The following is a 25,171-nucleotide window of genomic DNA, read 5'->3' on the forward strand; positions in this document are numbered from 1 at the left end:
CACACACACACACACACACACACACACACACACACACACACACACGTTAATATCACTTAGATATTAGCAGTGTTGGGTAAGTTACTCAAAAAATGTAATCCACTACTGTAGAGAATTTTGGTTAGCTCAAAGAATTTAAGATGATCAATATATGTGTGTATATGTATGAGACTGTTCCTCTCATCACATATACACTGCAAACTCCACCAGGTCTTACGACCAATGAATAGGATGAAATGAGTTATTTAAAACATACATTTCAGTCAGGGAAAGTAGTTTAACTCACAGGAAATCGTGTATAATAATCGTCATTAAATATACGCAATTTCCAGTTTCTGATCAGTAACAGTAATAACGATATCGACTGGTTTCTTTGTCCAGCAAATTATTCAGCGATACCCATTACTCTGACGTTGGCCCGTCGTCACGGCAACGCGTTTTTACTAACCAGAACGGAGTTAAAACAATTGAACAGAATAGGGCTTAAGGTAGCAATATGAGATCGAAACAGTTTAAGTGACTTTGTAATGCAAGCATTCAGCACAGAGAATCATTATATGTGAATATATGGTTGTTTATTAAACTATTCTACTTACAAACGATCGCACATAGACAAACGTACATAAAACACAAATAGACAGAACGCGTGAGAGAGAGAGAGAGTAAGAGAGAGAGAGAGAGAGAGACAGAAAGTGAGTTTGCAAAGGGACAGGAATGAAACGGTTCTGAACATCCTGAAATCGTTTCTTTTATAAAACGCCTTAAACGCAGCTATCTACGTTTGTAGAAAGGACGGATACTTGCAAGCTTGTTGTTGTTGTGCATTGTTCCGTTTGTGTTCAGTTCAGAAAGTCCTTTCCAGTTCCTTGAGAGTATTGCAGGCCTCATCATCTCCTCCGCTAGGTGAGACCCCCCCCCCCCCCCCCATGGATCTGGGGGGAGGTGCGGGTGACGTGTCTTTGTGTCCCGAAGGCAAGAGCGAGAGAGAGATGAGGGAAGAAGGTTTATAAACCTGTAGGTCGTTCACGCCCACAGTTGGACCTTGTCCAATCCGGTTGATCTGAGTTTTGGAGGGAAGATTGAAAGTCTTTGTCTCTCACAATGGGGTTTCGCATGTGGAAGCTGATTGGTTGTTTGGCCACAAAACTTTCAAAAGTTCAATAATACATATAAAGCAAGGAGTTATTAAGATGCCACAAACATTAACATTTAGGGAATAATAAATGCTGCTCATAGACACCAAACATGATCTATGAATCTTCTCGGTTGACTGAGTGATTCTAAACGTGAGTCTTAGCATGCACAATGATTCACCTATTGCGGATTAATGTTTGAGGCCGACATACATAACAGAAACAACGATATAAGAAAAGGTAACACATTGATATGTGTACATTTCTATATAACTGTATGTGGGACTGTATGTCTGAATAAGGAAAGTGTATCTGCATTTCTGTAAGAGTCTTATCTTGATGGTGGGGGGATGAGTTGGATAGTGAACAAAGGTCTGGCTCATAGCACATAGGTGTTAATCATGGGGGAGAAGTCATTTAAGGAATATAACTAGTTATTTCATGTCTGATTGGCTCCATGCACTACATATCCCCTCTTTCGAACGTTGTTGTCCGTCCAACAGACAACAGCGAGCGACGTCAAAGGTGCGGAACAATCAGGCATGCACCCGGCACTCCTGGCTGGAAGAGAGAGGTGGCTCTCTGGAGGTTGGTGCTTCAAGGAGTGGCTGTGGTGCCGTGGTCGACGTTATCAGGTGTGATAATATAGACAGTGGCAAGGTATGGGTCCTCGAGCTTTGTGCAGCAGGTGTCGAGGCACTGTCACTTGTCATCCTGACCCAGGTTGGTCTGTGTCAGGTGGTTGTTATCTAGTATCTGTGGTCCCTGCAGTCTGGAATCGCTGGTTGGACTCTCACTTGTGAGAGGGCAGGTAGTTCCAGGGTTCGCAGAGAATTGTCGTAAAGATTTTGTAGTGTAAAGAAGTTTCCGATGGACCCGGTTAGGGTGCAGGAGGGCAGCAGGTGTCTGTTATCCCGCTGTTTTGCTCAAATGTCATCAGGCGTCTGATGTTGGGGGTGTCGACACTGACTTGAGCGGGTCTGAGTTGTGTTTGTAGGGGTTTTGCTGTTGGGCCTGTGGGCCCGTTGCTCCATTCAACATTGTCTGGCTGCTCCTGAGGTGTCGGCTGGTCTCATGGGATGCTTTTTCCTTTTAGGAAGTCTAATGCGGTGTTGCGTTGGGCAAGGAGTCAGAAGTTTACCTTTCAGTACTTCTCAGTGGAGTTTCATTCAAGGAGCTCTTTGTTAGCATCAGAAACTCTGTTCTGGAAAAGCAGGCGTGTCCAGCTGTCCTTGTGGGTGTCGGTTAATTTTGGTACTCGGAGACTTGCAGGTTCAGTTCATTTACCTCCTGTCTGAGGCCCTTGAGGGTGTGGGCCAAGGAGAAGACGATGCTGCTCAGCTCCTGGTTGTCCAGGCTGGATGTGAGTTGTCCATTTGTCGCGGTCCTGCTGTTCCTTTCTCTGCCATTGCAGGCCGTTGGCTGCTTTAGGCTGAAGGATGCCGTTCTCTGTACTCTGCTGAGTCTCCAGTTGGTCCTGGTGAGTGGCAGGGCTGGATGTCCGAGACACGCTGGTTCACAGTTCCTATTGTGAATCTCGCTGGCTGCGGCATGCTTTTGGCTTCCTGCGCTCTTTGGATGCAGGTGTCGCACTCGGGCATGTTTCACTGAAGTACTGGTGAGCAGTGTAGGTGGTGACACGGGTGGTCTCTTAGTTGACACGGGTGTCGTTTCTGGTGCCATCTGGTGGTAAACGTTCACAGATGTTTCTCGTCGACTGACTGCTTTGCATCGTAGAGAGGCTGTGTCGTTTGAAATCCGCTGGTTTCGAGCTGGCATCAAACTTAGCATATTCTGATGTCCTCTGTCACTGCATGCTTGGCAGTGCGCCACTTTTGCGTTGGTAGTGGCTTTGGTACTCTGGTGTATTCTGCACGGTGCATCTTGGGCATACATCAGCAATGACCCCCCTTTGTTCCTGGAAAGCTGGGAGCTGTGGCGGTGTTTGGTTATCAGGAACAAATGTGAGGATGTGTCATCTAGATGTGGCATGTGTGTGACATCACTGAGTTGTTTTCGGCTTAGTGCCTTAGTGTGGTCGGACAGTGCAAGGTTGAGTGTCAGCATTGGCAGAGGCTGCTTTAGCAGAGCTATTTTGTAGGTGGAGCCAGTGTGCATGGGTGTGATGCAGGCGGCGTAGCAGCGTGAGGGGTTTGCTTGTGGCTTAGAAGCGATGCTTGGGTTGGGTGGGTGGGTTTTTTGTTGTTGAAAACCTTAGGCAGCCACAAAATCCCTCAGTTTTTCTGGGCCTTTCACTGTTTTTCCACGAATAGCATGTAAATGTTCTTATTGTGATGGCACTGCTTGTCTGGAACAGTTGTTGATGCTCGTCTGTTTCAAACTGAGTGGTGTTGTTTGAAACTGAGCTTAGCCTACTTTGAGTCTATGCAGGTTAGTAATTTTCAGAGGGAGTTCTTGCGACTTGCTGTGACACAAGGGTTGATCCGATTGCCGTCACTCGTGCTGTGATGTCAGGTGGCCCGGCTTAAGGTGTTGCAGTGGGAAAGGCTTGTCGTTTTCCACTAGGTACCTGCTCTGGGCGTGTCTTGCCTCGCTCTTGGGTCTATGAGCACATGGGTTTGTGTGCGTGGGATCCTTGGTCTGCAGGCATTGACAGTTATAAACATCACACAGTGGTGGCAGGTCTCTGTGATTCCCTTTGTCTTCTGGTGTGCTTGGCACATCGCTGGATGGCTTGTGCAGCGCAGCTGTTGTCATCTGGGTGCTGGGCTCTGCTGAGAGCCTTGTACATGACATTAGTTCTGCATCATCGTCATATGTGGAGAGCAGCTTGGCACCATTTCTGAGTGGCCATTTTCCTTTAGGCTCTTCATGACGGAATTGTTTAAAGTCTTTGAAATACCTGAATGGTATGTACACTGCAAAAGATTACTTTTCAGAAAGGGGGTGTGGCTTCTAGAGTGGGCACTGCTTCACGTATTCCATTGAATGTGTGTGCAGCATTAGGGTTTTAGCCACACTGTGTTTTGAGCCGAACAGTGACCCCTTTTGGTGAATGACGTAGCAGGTTTTGCATTGTCTATTCCAGGTTAAGTTCAGAGCACAGGTGTCCTCAGTGTTGGCCTGCACTGATCTCAGATCACTCCCACACAGTGATGTCGCTGCGTGTTCAGCTCCCATACACCACTGTATGTTTGTTCACCTTGGTCAGTCAGACGTCCCCCCTTGGCATGGGGCAGCTGGACAATCACTTTGCTACTCTTTATTGCCTTCTGGTGCTTGGCTGTTTTCCGGCGGTCTGTAGAGTCCGCTGAATCGAGCAATCGCTGTACGGAAGAAGGCTGTAGCATTTGGGTGGTGACTCACAGTGTGATGTGGATATCTGAGGGGAAAGATTTTCTGGCGTTGATGCCATCTTCCCTTGGTGCCTGTCGCGTTGTCTCACGTAGGCTCAGATGCTGGTCGTAGCAGTCGTGTTCTTAGCTGCTGTATTCAGTTTTGACAGTTTTGACTGCTGGGACAAATGGCTGGGGTCCTGTTAGCTGGAGGTGGAGCTAAGCAGATCTGTCTCGTGGTCACACTGGGCAATGTTCTTGCTTAAGAGTCAATGTTTTGCAGACAGGCGTGTGTTGTAGCCTACTGCAGTGTTCAGGAAGACAGCGTTTTGTGGTGACAGCTGTCAGATTCCCGGCCAGCTTGCTGGCGTGTGAGGTGTGAACGGTGGGCTGTTAGGCCCGGGAGAGATTTTGTGTTGAGCTCTCCTGTTTGTTCATATTGTTATCTGCAAGCATTTGAGTTCTTTAAGGTGTGCTGGGTTCAGCTCACTTTGTGTTTCTTTGCGGAGTCGTTACTTGAACTTCGGCGTAGGCTGCTTGCAGGAGGCCTTAAAAGGCTTTGGCCGTGGCATGAGTGTTGCTGTCTGCCTGGGGCCATTGTAAAGAGAGCTTCCGCTGTTTAGGAGTGTTCCCCTGTACTGCTCTCTGCGCTCAGTCTGTGGGGGTGTTGCAGGCGTGTCTTGAAGCTTTTCTCCTCTCTCCTCGTGTAGGTCCTTGTCCTCTTCATCCGCTATCTCTGAACATCCAGATGGTCTAGGCGGTTCTGCGCGCTGTCCTGGTTCCGTCGTGGGTGAAGCTTTCTCCGCTGCGGCTTTAGTCAGACGATCTTGTTGAGGGCGTGGTCACTGATGGTCCGGGCTGTAGATGAGTTGATTGGTTCTCTGCAGCCGTAGCTCTTGACTGGATCGTGATCCATTCGCCTGTGTGCGTGGTCGTCCGGCTGTTCTCCGCTCAGGGGCTGGATGGCATCTTTGCCTTGTCTGGACTGGATGGCGAGACTGGATGGTGACATGTTGACACAAATAGAGAGGGAGAGACAAAGCACAACGAGCCAATGCAAGTCCGTACAGAACTAATGAGCTAAAATGTTGCTATGTGATGCGCACTTAACTGATGTCATCAGATGGTGACGCAAACTAAATGCTTATTATCCTAGCTGTAACGAAGGGGTCAGATAGTTTGTGTGGGTAAACACAGGAAACTATGAGTAAACTTAATGATGAGCGATTAACTTTAGAGCTATTCAGTTCATCGGTGTAGTTACCAAAAGATTTCACTGATGTTCAGACAGGTTCAGTCTCTAATAGGGAGAAAAATAAGAACAAAATCCATCAGAAAGAGAGGTATAAAGGGTTAAAGCAAAAGAGAGAAAGTGAGCTGACTGCCAGCCCTGAGGTCAGTGACGGGGCCCACCGTGTGGGGGCGCTATGGAGTCGTCACACCTGGGAAATGGCAGAGCTGAGAGAGCAAAAGAGAGAAAGGCCCCCCTGGGATGGGCCGAATTACCCGGGGTAGAGAGAGTGCAACTTGATCGATTTGGTCAAAGTTTAAATTTAAATCAAGACTGTTTAATCAAATTTAAAATGAGCAAATACAATTATAATTGCTAAAGGGAGAGTTGAATCTAAGGCGGTGAAATAATTAAAATTAAATCACACACACAAAAAAAAAAACATACATTATGTTAATTATCATTATGGTTTAAATAACAATAATTAATAATGTAACATCAAAAGGAAAAGAGAAGGGAGAGACTGACTGGGACTATCTATAAGCGTTGTTGCTCAAAGAAAAAAAAATAAAATAAAATAAAAAAATAATATGAAATCAGGCATAGGTATTGGAAGAGGTTTTAGACAGACTTCTATCTTTTAATAGAAGGAAATACCTTTTATGCGGGATTTCAGATTCCACCTTGTGTGGATTTGAACGCGCATCTAAGCGCAGTTACCATGGCGATGCGTGATCGCGGGTGTATCTTTCTTGTGTCCGTTTTACTGAACACAGGTACATGTGTTTTGCAAACTTTAACTTAATAGGATGCTTACACTATTAAAAGGTTGCTTAGTTACGATGCGTGCACCTTGATCTTGAGTCAGCCTGCTGACACAAGACTTGTGTGTGCTTTGCACAAAACATAAATAACACTCGATCAAGATTTGTACAGTAATAACGCGAAGTTGTTTACTATATTAAATCTATTCGACGAGCAAACGGGGTCAACCTGATCAGTTAGCTAAGCTGAGGTTTTAACCCAAAGGAGCAAGATAGCTGATTAGCATTGGAGTGCACATCAATGGCTAATCTATCTACACTCAAAATATAAAGATATGGCCATTGTAAGGTGAAAGAGGAACATCGCTCAATCAGCTTCTTCACGCAAAAATAGAGGTTTTCTTCGCTCAATTTAGGGTGGCTTTAGGACGCTCTATAAAAGATTTCTTCGTTTTATAGGGTCAATATATAAACTGCAGTTAAGTTACATCTTCAACAGCGGTTTAGTTTCTCTGTGCGAGAGGCTCAAACATCTGTGAAGGTGTTAAAGGTGGGCTTGGCCACACCGTTCTAACACACACACACACACAAACAAAAGAGACGCGAGTCGCGAGCCGAGTTTGAATACACAAGCATGCAGACACACAAATTATTCCTGAGCTGCTCACATCACATAGTTTAAAACTGCCCCGCATTCTAACGCCAATTAATGTAGAGAATTTTGGTTAGCTCAAAGAATTTAAGATGATCAATATATGTGTGTATATGTATGAGACTGTTCCTCTCATCACATATACACTGCAAACTCCACCAGGTCTTACGACCAATGAATAGGATGAAATGAGTTATTTAAAACATACATTTCAGTCAGGGAAAGTAGTTTAACTCACAGGAAATCGTGTATAATAATCGTCATTAAATATACGCAATTTCCAGTTTCTGATCAGTAACAGTAATAACGATATCGACTGGTTTCTTTGTCCAGCAAATTATTCAGCGATACCCATTACTCTGACGTTGGCCCGTCGTCACGGCAACGCGTTTTTACTAACCAGAACGGAGTTAAAACAATTGAACAGAATAGGGCTTAAGGTAGCAATATGAGATCGAAACAGTTTAAGTGACTTTGTAATGCAAGCATTCAGCACAGAGAATCATTATATGTGAATATATGGTTGTTTATTAAACTATTCTACTTACAAACGATCGCACATAGACAAACGTACATAAAACACAAATAGACAGAACGCGTGAGAGAGAGAGAGAGTAAGAGAGAGAGAGAGAGAGAGACAGAAAGTGAGTTTGCAAAGGGACAGGAATGAAACGGTTCTGAACATCCTGAAATCGTTTCTTTTATAAAACGCCTTAAACGCAGCTATCTACGTTTGTAGAAAGGACGGATACTTGCAAGCTTGTTGTTGTTGTGCATTGTTCCGTTTGTGTTCAGTTCAGAAAGTCCTTTCCAGTTCCTTGAGAGTATTGCAGGCCTCATCATCTCCTCCGCTAGGTGAGACCCCCCCCCCCCCCATGGATCTGGGGGGAGGTGCGGGTGACGTGTCTTTGTGTCCCGAAGGCAAGAGCGAGAGAGAGATGAGGGAAGAAGGTTTATAAACCTGTAGGTCGTTCACGCCCACAGTTGGACCTTGTCCAATCCGGTTGATCTGAGTTTTGGAGGGAAGATTGAAAGTCTTTGTCTCTCACAATGGGGTTTCGCATGTGGAAGCTGATTGGTTGTTTGGCCACAAAACTTTCAAAAGTTCAATAATACATATAAAGCAAGGAGTTATTAAGATGCCACAAACATTAACATTTAGGGAATAATAAATGCTGCTCATAGACACCAAACATGATCTATGAATCTTCTCGGTTGACTGAGTGATTCTAAACGTGAGTCTTAGCATGCACAATGATTCACCTATTGCGGATTAATGTTTGAGGCCGACATACATAACAGAAACAACGATATAAGAAAAGGTAACACATTGATATGTGTACATTTCTATATAACTGTATGTGGGACTGTATGTCTGAATAAGGAAAGTGTATCTGCATTTCTGTAAGAGTCTTATCTTGATGGTGGGGGGATGAGTTGGATAGTGAACAAAGGTCTGGCTCATAGCACATAGGTGTTAATCATGGGGGAGAAGTCATTTAAGGAATATAACTAGTTATTTCATGTCTGATTGGCTCCATGCACTACACTACGAATTACTAATTACTTCTTTAAAATTGTAATTTGATTACATTACTGATTATTACATTTAAAAAGTACTTTACTTTCAAGTTACTTTCAAGTTTATTTTACTTTTCAAGTTATCAAACCTAAAAAAAAATATACAACAAAGAGAAACTCAGTTCGTTTATTAATTTAATATTTACTGAAGAATTAGGTTAAGTATTAGTTGTATACACTCCTGTTTGTTTCAAACAAATGTTATCTTCTAAGTGTCTCTTAACCATCCAAGTACATACTAATGGTGGCCCACCAGTGCATTTTATTGTCAAGAATTTCTTCATCACCAGACAGCAGCCGTTTCCCCCTCCCCCTCATGAAATATCCCCCACTGCCGTCATAAAGTCACGCCAGGGTCTATGTGTAATTATTGTAGTGGCTTCCCTTATCCATTTCCTGTAATGAGTAGTATACAGGGTGATTAAAACCTAATGGAGTGCTAAAATATCAAACATGCTGGCACAGAGCTTTCTCTTGATGTTTTATACCCTTTTACAGCTTTCCAACTGATTCAGTTTGTCCAATAAGGCACTTGTCAGGGGATGATAGGCCACATCTGATTATTTATCTCCTTATGTGCATGTGTTCTGTTTGGATTTATTTATGCTAATCTGTTTGTCTGGCTACAAGTATATGCGGAATCAAAGATTCAGGTCATTTGTGTGTGTGTGTGTGTGTGTGTGTGTGTGTGTGTGTGTGTGCTTTGCACAGATTGACTAGGTTCTTGGAACAGTGCATTTGCAATTGTACCCTAGCTTGATGTGTTAACAGATTAATGAGTATTGTTTGTAATTACATGCGTCCCTAGACTACAAACAGATTCTGTTATCTTTTGTGGAGTGTAACGCATGGCTTCAGGGTCGGGCTATAGTTCTGTGAATAAAATATCAGAAATAAAGCTAGTCTAATGCTTAAAGTAGTTTTCTCTCTTTCTCCTTTTCTCTAGTTGTCATTCCATTCCGACCATGGAGCATGAATATTTTGATTGTCCCGAATATGTGGGCAGCACTCAGGCAGAGGTGGACAGGGCAGTTGAATTCGAGTGTGAGGTAAGTAAAATGCTTTCTGAAATCATTTGAATAGTAATGGATATACACCTGGTGTTAACATCCATCTGGGGTGACCCGAAAGTCAGCCATTTGCACCTGACTGTACATGCATGGGACTTTAATGGAGTGATTGAATAAATCAGTGCATTAAACTTCACTGTCAATGCATGTTGGTTCCTACGGGGTTTGGAAAAGTGTGGAGAAGTATTGAATTTAGTTCAAGCATTTTCCAGGTCTGGAAGAGTATGGAAAAAGAAAGTAGAGTATGGAAAAATATTTGTGTTTCCAGACTTTTGCCCCAATTTATTTTTATTGCATGCTTCACATAATTTACAATAAGCAGTGAGCAGATTTGAAAGAATACATAAACATAAACACGAATACTTCCTTAACTATTTTGCATTGTTATTTATGTATTATTTCAGTTAAATGAATCTGAATTAAGTGTTGAGTTTTATAGTCAGAGAATGCCCTGGGTTCATTTACTTCAAAAATAAGACTTTCCAAAAAGCATTTTCCTTTGCTATTAATGATTCAAAGTAGCATGTTGCAGATGGAGGACCTTCAAACGATCCCATTATTCCTTCGACTAATAAACAAGGGGGCAGATTAGACTCCACCGAGGTGTAATTAGTTTTATTTTAGTGACATTAATGTTCTTTCCTACTGGGTCTCGTGCACATTTTAGAAAACAAGTGCATGTGTTAATGAATCATTATTATTTGTAATAATTGTTTGTAGGTGTGTAAACAGCTTGTCAACAGATGTTTCATCAAAAGACTGAAATTTTAAGACATTCTTCTTTAATTATGCACGGTAATAGTTCTTCTATTAGCAAGTTAGTGTTGTATTTTCAAAGTGGATAGTACATAAGTAGCAATATGCAGGATTTATAAGCACTATCCTCCATTCCTCCTGCATTGCTTCATGCACGGATGAGCCTCTACCATGCGAGATAACTTCAGTCTGTCCATCACGAAAACATCCTTCCAAGAGGAAAGTCCGAAAGAACCACTTTAGCTCTGAATATGGCACATATCCTGAATTAATACTATGATCTGTAAAATTATCACTGTGATTTGCCGGTTTCGTCGGCGGCAGCACTAGTTTAAGTGAGATTGTGTGGATTACTCGCGGCGAGTCGGTTGATCCTTTTTGATGAGCTTGTGGTCTGAACAATAGACTTGCAGAAAATATGAAGTATCGCTGAGCTTCTCGAGCAGATCAATATGAAGCCGCATTAAAGCTGCTGGTGATGAATTGCATCCATTGTGCGGACTGACAGTAACCCAGATTCAGCTGAAATACGAGAGTTAGCCTATTTTTATCACACCTCAGGCGTGGTCACCAAAACATGTTGCTTTCTCATTTTTAGGAATTATTTACCAAATAAGGACATTTGATACCTTCAGGATATGTGAAAAGAGAGAACCTCATATAGTCGAGGTGGTAAATCTGGTTAATGTGGAGGGTGGAGTGGTTGATGTATGACGCTAGGGCTCGGTCAGGACCGTCGACCGATAAATGAGCCGCTCTGCTTGACTGAACTGAGGCCGGAGTTAGTGGGATGTCGAGCTGGAGCTAACTGCTCTCCTTTGACAGATGAATATCTCTCAGATGCTGTCCTGTCACTTGCACCAGGCTTCAGTCTTGACAAATAACCCCCTTTGCCTGCTAGATTATATCATATTTCAGACTGGGCACATCTTTTTGTAGGACACGTTTGATCTTTGTAGACGAAGGAACCGTTGCTGGTCATTCTTTTCCAGACTTATTTAAAGCCAAGACTTTAGTACTCTAAAACAATGCAATGATTGTTGAGTTTCGAAGTTTAGAAGCATTTTAATCAATCAAACCAGATTTCTAAAGAAAATAAATGCCTTGAAAATTGGCATAAAGATAATTGTGTGAGGTTTGAGTATCGTTGGGCTCAAAGTTGCTTGTTTTTGTTCATACTGGATGTCTAGTCATCTTGCCCTTGAAATACAATAGAAACAGGAAGCTTTATGGTTATGTTATAGTTTGATGTATTAATGACTTAATATGTCTGGATTTTTATGTTTTTTACAGGAGATTGAACTCTGTCGAATGAACAGCCAGGAAAAGCTGGGTCTTACTCTCTGTTACCGCACGGATGATGAGGAAGATACAGGCATTTTTGTTGGACAGGTGAGTAGTTGTATTTTTTTTTTTTTGTAATTTGTAATTGTAAAATTTTGGTCATCATTTGGAGCTTTATTTTGTGGTTGTGGTTGACAATTTATTATATTTATTTTTTTTGTAATTGTAAAACTGTTCAACATTTTATTTTATTTTATTTTACTTTAAAACGGTGGTCAACGCTTTGCAGTAAAACTGTAGTCGTCATTTTTTCTATTTTATTTTTATTTTTGTAATTGTAAAACTGGTCAACATTTAATTTTTAATTTAATTTAATTTAGTTTAATTTGTAAAACTGTGGTTGACATTTTATTTTATTTTTTGTAATTGTAAAACTGTTTGACATTTTATTTTAATTTTATTTGTAATTGTAAAACTCTTCGACATTTTATTTTATTACTATTTTTTTGTAATTGTAAAACTGTGGTCGATATTTTATTTTATTTTAAAACTGTGGTCAACATTTTATTTAATTTTATTGTAAAACTGTTCGACATTTTATTGTATAAAATTTTTTTTGTAATTGTAAAATTGTGGCCGGCTTTATTTTATTTTATTTTATTTTATTTTAGCAACAGGGTTGTAAAACTGGTGATGGATGGACAATATAGTTCATATATATGTTGTCCAAGTTCAATATTTTCTGAAGGTTAATCATCGCCTTTCACAGACCATGTGTTGCAAACTAAAAAAGGTGACATTTTGTAATCGTTTCAGACTCTATTTTGTAGTTTTTAATGCAGCAGTTCAATTTTCAGACAAAGATCTACTGAAAATGAACTCAATAATGTGTTTGGAGCGAAGAATGGTAATTTGGCGATCTGTGTTTAATTCATTAGTGCACATTGTAGTCACCTGTAAGATGTGGCGCTGAGCATCAAATTTAATGCAGGCAATCAAATTAATCGGACCAAACCTTTTTTAACAGCAATTTAAATTTTCTGAAAAGTAATTAAAAGATAAAAGCTCAGTTTGATCCATTCTCATTGTTCCACATCACTGTATTCCTTCGCTGAATTTAAACGTGTTTAATATGGAAAATTTTCCCTGTTTTCCAAAGTTCAAATGGCAGACGAAACTCTACCAGGACTGAGCCAAGCATGAAGAGAGCAAGTCAAGTTTGGAAAATTATTCTGCATACAGACAGTTCTTTTGCTGTGTTTTAATTGCTGATTTTAATTAGCAAGCAATGGCTCCTCTCTTGTCTCCCGTGGAGTGTAAAATGCCACTTTTTTTTATCTCTCACCTACTTAACACACCAAAGGAAAACAAAGGCTGGAAACAGGGACGGCATTTCGACAGAGAGAGAGAGAGAGAGACTTCTACCTTATTGTACAGATATTGCCTGTTCTTACACCATTTCTCGCTCAGAGATATGTAAATGCGGAGCACCTGGCATCAAACAAGAAGAACTGCTTCTCCTTCTTGTATCAGCTTCAGAAAATGGATCATAAACAACCTACAGAAATGTTCTATTAATACAAGTCTGTTGGGGGGAAATATGTTATGCAAATATTAGTCATTAAAAATGCATTTATGCGTATAATGCTCGTCACTGTACTGCAATGATGTTTCTCCTTCTTCTATCAGCATGTCTCTAATGTGTAAGACCTTCATTTTAGAGAAAGAAAAGTTAACCAGCATAGATTCATATATCAATTCTTATAAAGAATGTGGTTTCAATTAGAATGTTGGATATATAGATTAGGGGGGAAGAATCCTACATCCCATATTGCTATCTTTTGTAGATAGTCTGAAAGAAATGGATTTTTCTCATTTTCGAACAGACATGCAAATGAATCTATTACAATAATGAATTCTTTTGGTGATAAGTCAGGGAATTATTGCTGGTGTGTTGAGATGAATTATGACAATTTACATATTGATGCCACGTTTCTTGTGCTGTTGATAGGTCGAGCTCAACAGCATAGCTGCGAGGGATGGACGCATCAGAGAGGGAGACCGAATTTTACAGGTGGGATAGGTTTAATTTTGTTACGCGCATTTGTAAATGCTCATTTACAACCTAATCTTCCAAAAAAGGGAATATTTTCCATCCTATTATTCCTGAATTCATTTTAATTATTTATTTGGTATATACAATAGGTCAAAATTCACACTGAACTGGATTTTTATTTTATTTTATTTTAATAAGGGGGTGTAATTTTATGTTAAATTAAATTAACAATATTTCTAATAATATTTTTTCAGTTCTTGCTTATTTGGAACGTTACATTAATAAATCGTCAGGTTTTGGTTCCACTTTTAATCATAATTTAAACAACCTGGTCTTATGATGAAAAAGTACCTATGGGAAATTTTTCGCAAGATGCGAAATACTTACCGCTATGTAATTTTTGCGACATATTCGATGTGAAATGTCCACTGGGTGGCGCTAAAAGAGTGTTTATTTTTGTTTTCCCCTGAACAGATGAACGTACATATGGTACGTTTTATGTGATGTTGGTTTTGTATGCATCACCACAGTTCTCACTTGAAATGTCCATTGAGTGGCTCTATAACTCTCCGTGATGTTTTAAATTACCATACCATCTGCACCACACTTAAACCTACCTGATAGTATGAGCAAAAGCAAATGTGACATAAAAACATAGTTGCAAACATGCCGTTTTAGCTTGTTTTCCGATCTCTTACCTTTCAGCTATTTCATCGTGAGTCATGTTTTTTATGGGATTTGTACCCAAGGATTCTGCAAACCAAGTCCAATTCTGTTACAGCTGCGGCCAGAAACTAACAATAAATTGCATTTTCTACCTGCCCAACCCTAAACCTACCCATTACAATAATGCAAAAACAGCAATTATTGAGCTGTGTACAAAAACAATTACAAGTGCTCGCTGTTTTACCACCTCTAGTGTTCAATTCTGTTGGAAACGGCAGTAATATGTACTTATTGGTACGTATTTCACCTCTTGTGGAATAGTTCCCAGAGGTACGTTTTCGTCATGAGATTAGGTAGAGTTTAAATGAGGTAGACTTCCCATTATATAGTTCTATGTGTGTGTATGTTCAAATCTTGAACAAAAGTAGTAAGCTGCTAGTAAATAAACTGGAAAATCATGATAAATTGCACTTAAATATCAGTCTTAAATGGCTCTGCTTTTGCAAAATGCAGACCAAGTTGGTGTGACATTCAGCGGTGACAGTAGGGTTAAAGGTTTGGAGAATTTATGAGCAAAAGAAGATAAAGAGAGAGCGAGATACAAAGGACACAAGGCATCTGTGGATGTAACAGTGAGGGAGATGAATACAGTGGTTGAGTGCACGTCTGTCTCACTCTCTCCACCCCTATTATCTTCTTTTGACAGTGCCATTACTCTATAGAAGAAAAGATGAACGGCACCTGTCAAAGGCTGCTTAATTGTGTGTCTGGGCGTGTACCGCCACAACAGCTTTTTATAAATGCTGTGGCTCCTGCAGCCCAGTCGGCAGTCTTAGTAATCGATGCAAAGTCTCTCCTCCAGTAAATGCATAATTGACTGGAGGTTGTTATCTCAGAAGGGGGGCCTAGTTTTGGGGTGGGTGAGGAAATGCAATTTTGCTCCACTTCTGTCACTGATGAAGTGTGCTTCCGGTATGAAAATCCTGACACTCTGTCATTATCTTTGTGTGTATGTAATTGTCTCTCTGTGTCCATGTTTCTTCCAGATAAATGGTCATGACGTGCAGAACAGGGAAGAGGCTGTCGCTCTGCTCTCAAATGAAAATTCCAGATCCATAGTGTTACTTGTCACCAGACCTGAAGGACAGGTGAGACTGGGAACCAATCTTACCCCACATTAGTGCCACTGTTCTGTTCTGTTCTGTTTATTTTTTTTATTTTTTTTACTTTTTGGTGTGATGGAACAAAGTTCGAATCCAAAATTGTGTAGTGCTGTATGTTGTTTCAAGGCTGGCATCATCGGCGGTCCTCTGGGGGGTTGGCATCATCTCTTCTCGGGTATTCTGAATCCAGACTTAATCTTTTGTAATTCCTAGCAGAAACAGAGAAACAAATAGAGAAATAACTAGCGTAGCTGCTGTTCCAACCAAGCAAAAATTTAGTGTTTAGCCCAAGTTGAAGAATGTTGATCTGCATGTGATCAGATGTAACTGAAGTACAACGTTATGAGATACATTATGTGAAAGAGAATCTTTAATCTAGATTTAAACTTAGAGAGTGTGCCTGAACCCCGAACGTTATCAGGGAGGCTATTCCAGAGTTTGGGAGCCAAATGTGAAAAGGCTCTCCCTCCTTTGGTGGACTTTGCTATCCTAGGTACTACCAAAAGTCCAGAGTTTTGCGACCTTAGGGAGCGTGTTGGATTGTAGCATGGTAGGAGACTAGTTATGTATGCAGGAGCTAAACCATTAAGGGCCGTAAAGGTAAGAAGTAATATTTTGTCAGTGATACAGAACCTAATAGGTAGCCAGTGCAGAGACTGTAAAATTGGGGTAATATGATCATATTTTCTTGACCTGGTAAGGACTCTAGCAGCTGCATTTTGGACTACCTGTAGCTTGTTAATTGAACATGAAGGAAGTAAGCTTATGGGTGAGACTTCCTGTTCATTAGCCGCTGTAGGGAAATTACTAGAAGAATAACAATGTGCAGTAAACAGTAAAACAGTTTGCATTACAAACCAGTGTGTTCATAATAAAGATAATACATTTAAATAATATTGCAAGACACACCAATTTGCAATATCAAGCTGCAAAATAAGCTGTTTTGTACAGCTAAAAATAGCTGGATGTGGGTGAGACCAGAAGCCAAACCATTAAAATTTACAAATGGCTGTACCCACTCTTATGTGAAGAAAAATGTGGATAGTAAAATATCTACCAAAGTATAACAAGATATCTATGATTCTTATTTCGCTTGCAAAAATATGTATATCACCAGAATTCATACCCATTTTTGAATAGGCCGTCAAAGAAAAAAGATGCTTTTTGCCAGGGGTGCACAAACTCGGTCCTGGAGGGCCGTTGTCCAGCAGAGCTTACCTTCAACTTGCATCAACACTAACTCTTGGTTAGTCCAGAAGTTGTGAACCTTTTTCGGCTCTTCTCTTTTAGATGGATGGGAGCTGGCTTGATGAGGACCATCAAGATTTCCTAGAGGAGCTGAAGATGGAGATTTTAGAAGAGCAGAAAAAGGAGGGAATTCTTCAAACAGCAGGTTGCGTAAAGCGGGTAAGCATGACCATATGTGTTCAAAGTTCCGTAGCGCCAAGTCTTATGTTCTGATTAAGCAGTTGTGTTTGTTCTTGTTTTGCAGTCTAAAATACATGAAGATGCCTCAGCAAGTACAGATACAGCAACATGTTCCTCTTCCATTCTGGAAAAGGACAGTGGTGTGAAATGCAGCTTTGAGGACAGCTCAGAACACGAACTGCTCTCTCATCCCCAAGCACGGACTCAAAAACAACTTCGGGACAGGTGGGAAGCGGGCTCGCATTTGGTTCCTATGGACACCGTTAGCTTAAGGCAGGAGAAGGGTCAAGAGGGCAGGTTGAGTGAGAATGGAGTGGAGTATGACCATTTCCAGCAACTCCTGGAGCTTAAGTGCCAGATACGTAATAGTGGTGAATGTGGGTTGGTCTACAGGCGAAGCAGTACTATCGAGTGCAGCCTGACGGAGCAGGGTGGAAGCGGCGTGGCACGGGAGCTGCATATGCTCAACGAAGAGTTGCGCAGCATTGAACTTGAGTGCCAGAGCATCATGCAAGCCCATCAGCTGCGCAGGAGCAAGCACGACTCTCCTCGAACGGATAAGGAAAGTAGACTGCGTCGTGGCAAGCTTGCGGATATCAACGAGCATCCTGAGAGACTACAAAGTGAGAAGCTCAGAGATAAAGACAGCTCTAGTGCCTACAATACAGCCGAAAGTTCCCGCTCAACTCCACTGGGAACAGAAGGTTCACCAGATCACTCTCTACAGCGTCGAGTCCACCTGACCAATCAAAGGAACCTTCGGAGTACCCAACATTTGCAGAGTCCCTACAGTAGTCCCATCTTGTCTTTACCCAGCCAAAGTAGCCCTACTTGCAGTCGTGCCCATACGTACACCAGCTCCACACCACCCTTACAGACCCCTATCACCAGTCCTGGTTCACAAGGACCAAGCCAGGCCTTCTCCAGCAGCTTGGAGCAAAGCCCCAGCAACCCTTCAGAATCAGACCCAGCGCTTCCAGCAGATGATGAACGCTGTGAGAAAGAAAGAAACCGGAGTAGGATTGCAACCGCTCAGCACTACCATTCACCCTACCATAGTAACACCACAGCAACTCAGCCTCCCAGCACACGCCACTACCAGAGTTACCTACAGCTCCTACAACAACATTCCTCTTCCTCTCTTGAGTACTCCCAGAGCCAGCTTAGCCTCCTCAGCCTCCGTGGACGGCCTGGACCTTCTCCACCTGGGCGACTTGAGTGGAAGGTCAAAGTGCGAGCAGATGGAACCAGGTACGTGGCACGTCGGCCCGCACGAGACCGCATTCTGCGCGAACGAGCCTTACGGATTCGGGAGGAACGCAGCGGTGGGATGACTACAGATGACGACGCAGTCAGTGAGTTGAAGATGGGACGGTACTGGAGTAAAGAGGAACGCAAGCAGCAGCTAGCGCGGGCCAGGGAACAGCGGCGCAGGAGGGAGTTCATGCAGAGAAGCCGGCTTGAGTGCCTCAGGGAGACAATGGGGACGGCAAGCGGTGAGGTCAGCATCCTGGAGCTCAGCCATAAGAAGATGCTGAAGAAACGAAACAAGAAGATCCTTGACAACTGGATGACTATTCAAGAGCTCATGAGCCATGGAGCACGAGAACCTGAGGGCACCAAAGTTCACAATGCCTTCCTTTCAGTCACCACGGTTTAGTGAAAAGCATGACCCTAGGCCAGGGATAGGCAACGTCAATCCTCGAGTGCTGTTGTCCTGCAGAGTTTAGCTCCAACCCTAATCAAACACACCTGAACAAGCTAATCAAGGTCTTCAGAATTACTAGGGCTACAGGCAGGTGAGGTTTTTTTCAGGGTCGGAGCTAATCTCTGCAGGACATCGGCACTCCAGGGCCGACGTTGCCTATCCTTGCCCTGTGCGGTCTTGGTACTTGCATCATTCCAAGTGGCTATTTTATAAAGGAGAAGATGCAGATATTTTTCATGTTTTGTGAGACTGAGTACTACTTTGTGAAAACTCATTTCAGCTGAACTCGAGACTTCGAGAAATGTGAATGTTCAAAAACTCTTTTGATATACTGACATGTTGACACTACCGTTACAGACCTCGCCGTGTTTTCGTACTAGAATGTATAAAAGACAGTTTTAATAGGATTTTACACACTACATTGTGGTTTAATGTAGTGTTTCTTTCCATGCATTTGTATTTTATAAATGGCAAGTTTTCATGCGATATAAAATACAGTACTTGAATATCGGCTTTTGCTGCCATTACATCTTTTAAATCTGAATTGTAAATACCTGTAACTATTCTTATCGAGATCTTCATGGGTAAAGGTCTTCATTGCAGTTCAATGGGTTTACAAGAGTCGTTTAACATACTGCACGATGTTACCATTTGAATGGTATTGTATACAATACATACGATTTTTGTACTGTTCTGTATGAACATTATTTATATTTTTGAGTCTAATAAGTTATCTTATTCCATCTTTATAATGCCAAATGACCCAGTCTGTATCTCAGTCAAGCGCTAAAAACATGGAGTTTCTACCACTCTCATTGTGCCTTGTATAGAGGCTCATTTTTCTACCACAGGTTGTGGAGAGACACATTGAGTAATCTTGCGGTCACGTTTTTAGTCTCTTTTTGATGTGTAAAACTTCGTAGCCAGGTCTATGTGTTCTAGGTGTGCTACATGAGGAAAAATGGATAATAAATTATTGTTATATAACTCAAAAATTAGCCTCGTAATCTTTCGTTTCGGTTTCAGAAACCAAACTGTTCAGAATACAAAGATATTTGTAGCTTCCTGCTTGGATTGATTAGTTTTCCTGAGTGACTGCTTGAACTAATTAAGCTTGCGATCAAGAACTGCATTGCTGAGATAAACTGCGATTATATCATTAAAGTCAGACAACATTGGCATTTGTCTGATTCACATCTCACCCAAATACCACACCTGTCATTGTTAAACTGACATCCTGGCAGACAGTTGCATTAATATGACACAATGACACAATGATATGTATGACACAAATACAGTTAAATCTAATAATCTATCATCCTACATGAATAAGATCATTTGATATTAGTTTGGTAATATGTGCAGATTATTTTTACACTGATTGTTCTGAATGGATGAAAGCTGCCTGAGGTTGTTAGGATGGTTTGTGTGTAAGGGAGGTTGGAGGCTTTTTGAAGTCTAATGTTTTTCATCTTTGGTATGAATGTGTGCTGCATGTAAAGACCTGTCTGCCTCTGTTTCAAAGTGATAACGTTTCTGTAGGTCTCACGGACGGATGCCGTAAACCTCAGCTGCATTGAGTCGCTTGGACACTGATTTCATTGAGACCTTTTTGAACACATCCCTATTGTACACTTGGCACCAAATATGAGTAAAAAATGACAAATTATTTACCAGTTAGCTGGTAATTTTGTGATAGATAGCTTGATAGAAAGCTTTTTTGTTACTGATAAATTTAGGAGTGCCAACAAAACGCATAGCAGAGGAGCTCAGAATACGTTCTTGAATATTTCAGTATGTGGAGATTTGTGTTTCCATCTTGTCATCATAAATCCTCTCAGTTTTAGCTGTTCAATCTTTAGATTCTTTCCATCTTTCATGTTTTCAAACTTCAGCCTAAGCTGAATTCTTATGTTTATGAACTTTCCCTAATTACCAGTTTTAGAAATTGCTCCTGTCTTGCGTTAAGGCCCTGGTGTGGAAGAATATTCTCTCAGACTGAATGTGGCGAAAAGATGCTGTATTATGTATGTGTGCCAGTCGTTTACCTCGTTAAGGTTCTCTTTCACATTTATTTATTCATAAATGCTCATTATGACTGACAGAGCGCAGACTTGTGAAACGAGAGAAGGGATATCAAAGCAAGTGCTCCCCCCCCCTCGCTGTCTCTCTCTCTCTCCCTCTCTCTACTTTACTACAAAGAATAATGGAGAGCACTGCTGTCAGTCTATGTGATGCTCACACTTCACCTAGAAGAAGAGCTTAATCTACTTTAAAGTAATAATGCACACGAAAAAATAAATATTCTGTCATCACTTACACATCACTTGCCTCGCATCATTCCAATCCAGTGTTGCTTTCTTTCGTGCAACACCATTAAAATATGGGTCGATAACCTTGACATTTCCATTTGTGCGTTTGTAGCCACACTTTCTTGTTAACGGCTGAAAAATTCCATCCAACTAACTAACCAACCAATAATCTTTATTTATCCATCCATCATCCATCCATTCAACAATCCTTATCTATCCATTTTACTATCTTTATCTAACCAAGAATCTTTATCTATCCATTTATTCATCCAACCAAATAACTAACCAAGAATCTTTATCTATCATCCATCCAACTAACCAACCAACAATCTTTATCTATCCAATCATCTATCCATCAATCCATATCTATCCCTCTATTTGACTCTCTTTATCTATCCATCCATTTGACAATCTTCATCCATCTATCTATCTATCTATCTATCATTCATCATCCATCCGACAATCCATATCTATCCATCCATTTGACTATCTTTATCCATCCATCCAATCAACCAAGAATCTTTATCTATCATCCATCATCCATCCATTCGATCACCTCTTTATCCATTCAACAATCCATATCTATCGACTATCTTTATCCATCCATCCATCTATTCGACAGTCCATATCTATCCATCTATTCGACTGTCTTTATCCATCCATTCATTCTTCCATCCATCCATTTGACAATCCATGTCTATCCATCCATTTGACTTTATCTATCCATCTGTCCATTCATTCATCCATCCAACCAACCATCTTTATCTATCCATCCATCCATCCATGCAACAATCCATACCTATTCATCCATTCAACTATCTTTATCTATCCATCTATCCAACCAACCAACCAACCAACCAACCAACCAACCAAGAATCTTTATCTATCCATCCAACCACCCATCCATCCATTCATCCAACCAATCAACCATTTGACATCCATTTGACAATCCATGTCTATCCATCCATTTGACTTCATCCATCCATCCATCTCTATCCCTCCATTTGACTCTCTTTATCTATCTGACCATCCATATCTATCCATCCATCCATCATCCATCCAACTAACCTAGAATCATCTATCATCTGTCATCCATTCGACTATCTTTACCCATCCATCCATTCGACAGTCCATATCTATCCATCCATTCGACTGTCCTTATCCATCCATTCATCCTTCCATCCATCTGTTTCACAATCCATATCTATCCATTTATTCGACTCTCTTTATCTATCCATCCTTCCATTCATTCATCCAACCAACCAACCAACCAACCAACCAACCAACCAACCAACCAAGAATCTTTATTTATCCATCTATCCCTTCATCCAACAATCCATATCTATTTATCCATTTGACTACCTTTATCCATCCATCCATCCATCCATCCATCCATCCAACCAATCAATCCATCCAATATGGATAAAGACAGTCCATATCTATCCCTCCATCCTACAATCCATAACTATTTATCCATTTGACTATCTTTATCCATCCATCCATTCAGTCAATCCATCTGTCCAACCAATACCCATGGATAAAGATAGTCCATATCTATCCCTCCATCCAACAGTCCATATCTATCCATCCATTCGACTGTCTTTATTCATCCATCCTACAATCCATATCTATCCATCCATTCAACTTTCTTTATCAATCTATCTCTCCGTTTATTCATCCAACCAACCATCTTTATCTATTCATCCATTCGACTGTTTTTATCCATCCATCCATCCATCCATCCATCCATCCAACAATCCATATCTATCTATCCATTCGAATCTCTTTATCAATCTATCCATTCATGCACCTATTCATCCTTCTTTATTCTGAATTATATATATAATTATCAAAAACATTATTTCAGAGGTGTGTAATAAAACTACAGTATACCAATATAAAATATTGTTTGTAAAAGATCTTCCACTAAAAAAATGCTGCAAGTTGGGAACAATATGACTAAATAATAGCAACCTGAACATGACTTTTTGAGTCTAGACATCCTGAATACACAGTATAACTCTCCTGGCACAACATCTCTCCTGATATTGTGTAATGACTTTTCATTTTGGGGTGTAGAGAGTCACATTCCGTTTGAGTTTTTGGTGTACTTGAGCTGAACTCAGCAGTATTTGATTTTTTTCTTCGTCTGTAACATCCCTTTGCATGCTTTTTGAAGCTTCAGCTCTCAGAGCTCTAAGCCCGTTGGGAAAGCAGAGACATGAGAGAGCATGACAGAAATAATGGGGTGAATCCAAAAACAAGGGCAGATGAAAAGACAAAAGAACAGAGAGCTGACAGGGTGGGAGGTGAACAGTAGTCTTTTCTATATGGCCATCTTCTGACTTTGATGATGGACACACAGTCTGCGAAACTGCCCTGTGGACTTTTGTTGCTTTCTGGCATTTTTTTTAACAAGCCGTCAGAGACAACATGGCAAACTTGAGTTTGTTAGAAATACGATGGAGTTTGATAACTTGAGTTAGTAAAAAAAAAAAGACGGAGGTGAAAAGTTGATAAATTTAGGTCAGAGCACTACTATTATGTTAACGGGAATAAAAATAAATAAATGCTAAATAGAAATACAACAAAATGACTAAAGCTTAAAAAAAATCTTAGAAAATTATTAGATGTAAAACCTAAAAATATCCATCCATCTATCCAACCCACCAATCAACCAACCAACAATCTTTATCTATCTATACATCTATTCATCCGACCGTCCATATACTTCAACCAAGAATCTTTTTCCATCCATCTATTCAACCACCCATTTGACTGTCTTCATCCATCCATCCGACCATCCATATCTATCCATCTATTCGGCTATCTTTATCTATCTATCCATCTAACTAACCAACCAACCAAGAATATTTTTCCATCCAGCCAGCCGACCGTCCATATCTATCCATACATTTGACTATCTTTATCTATCCAACCAACCAACCAACCAACCAACCAACCATGAATCTTTTTCCATCCATTCATTCATTCCTCAGGCTATCCATATATACTCGTCCATTTGACTATCCTTATCCATCCATCCATCCATACATACATTTAACTATTTTTATCCATCTATCCAAACAACCAACAATCTTTATTTATCCATCCATCTATTCTTGTGACAATTCATACCTATTTTCAAAACAATTTTCCCATTGTTCTTGTGCATTCAGAGACCCCACCATGAGTGTTCTGAAACTACCATATTTGTAGGCAAAGTCTTGAATGCCTAAAACAGTGTCTGGCATAATTAAAGGCTTATACTGTGAGACATCAGTGCCCATGTTGAGATTCATTGAACAATGGCTCTTAATCCCACAGTAAGCAGCTGTTTGTGCATGGAGATGGAGTCAACCTGAAAATAAGGCAGTTCTCCTTCCAACACGGCAGCGACTCTAATCCTCCACGCGGCATTACGGATTCATGCTTCATATTCAGGAAAACAACACTTGCGCACACTGAGAACAAAAGGAATAATTTGCAGGCAAGGAGAGATAATTGTACAGACAGAAGTCAGAGAAAAGAGACAAGGACAGCTGTAGATCTTGGCAGGTTTGGTGACTTTTTGTCACACGTAAAGGGGCATTCACACTGCAGCGTAGGCACAGATAAACACCTTAAAGGAATAATGCATCCATCCTAAGATTATATAGGTAAGTTTGTTTCTTCGAAACAGATTTTGGAGAAATTTAGCACTACATCATGCTCACCAATGAGTCCTCTGCAGTAAACGGTTGCCCTGACGGCACTCTGTCACTGCAAAGGATCCATTGGTGAGCAAGTGATGTAATGCAATATTTCTCCAAATCTGTCAGATGAACAAACAAAACTCATCTACATCTTGGATGGCCTGACGGTGAGCACATTTTCAGCAAGTTTTCAGTTTTGGAAAAGCTGTTCCTTGATGGCAAAGTTGATTTTAGCAACATGAAGGACAGCGACTGATGTCCAGTGACATAGTGGTGGAAAGTTTCATTTTATGCAAAAAATTGGTAATGCAAGATGGAGGGCATTCATTTCTAACTTTGCAAATCCATTCAGCCTCCATGCTCAGATCTCAGCAGG

General features: G+C 40.9%; 1 protein-coding gene across 1 annotated transcript in view; it reads left to right on the top strand.

Annotated features, from left to right (window-relative positions):
- The window catches only part of pdzrn4 (PDZ domain containing ring finger 4), a 45,386-nt gene extending 25,648 nt beyond the window's left edge, over positions 1-19,738 (top strand). The window contains exons 3-8 of the mRNA XM_073838238.1: positions 9,604-9,706; positions 11,777-11,875; positions 13,779-13,841; positions 15,536-15,637; positions 16,943-17,059; positions 17,145-19,738. Of these exons, the coding sequence (XP_073694339.1) occupies positions 9,604-9,706; positions 11,777-11,875; positions 13,779-13,841; positions 15,536-15,637; positions 16,943-17,059; positions 17,145-18,740 (2,080 nt within the window). The 3' untranslated portion in view covers positions 18,741-19,738. The remainder of the gene's footprint in view (positions 1-9,603; positions 9,707-11,776; positions 11,876-13,778; positions 13,842-15,535; positions 15,638-16,942; positions 17,060-17,144) is intronic.
- The last annotated feature ends 5,433 nt before the right edge of the window (positions 19,739-25,171 follow it).

This window comes from Garra rufa, chromosome 4 (genome assembly GCF_049309525.1).
Source record: "Garra rufa chromosome 4, GarRuf1.0, whole genome shotgun sequence".
NCBI classification, from domain to species: domain Eukaryota; kingdom Metazoa; phylum Chordata; class Actinopteri; order Cypriniformes; family Cyprinidae; genus Garra; species Garra rufa.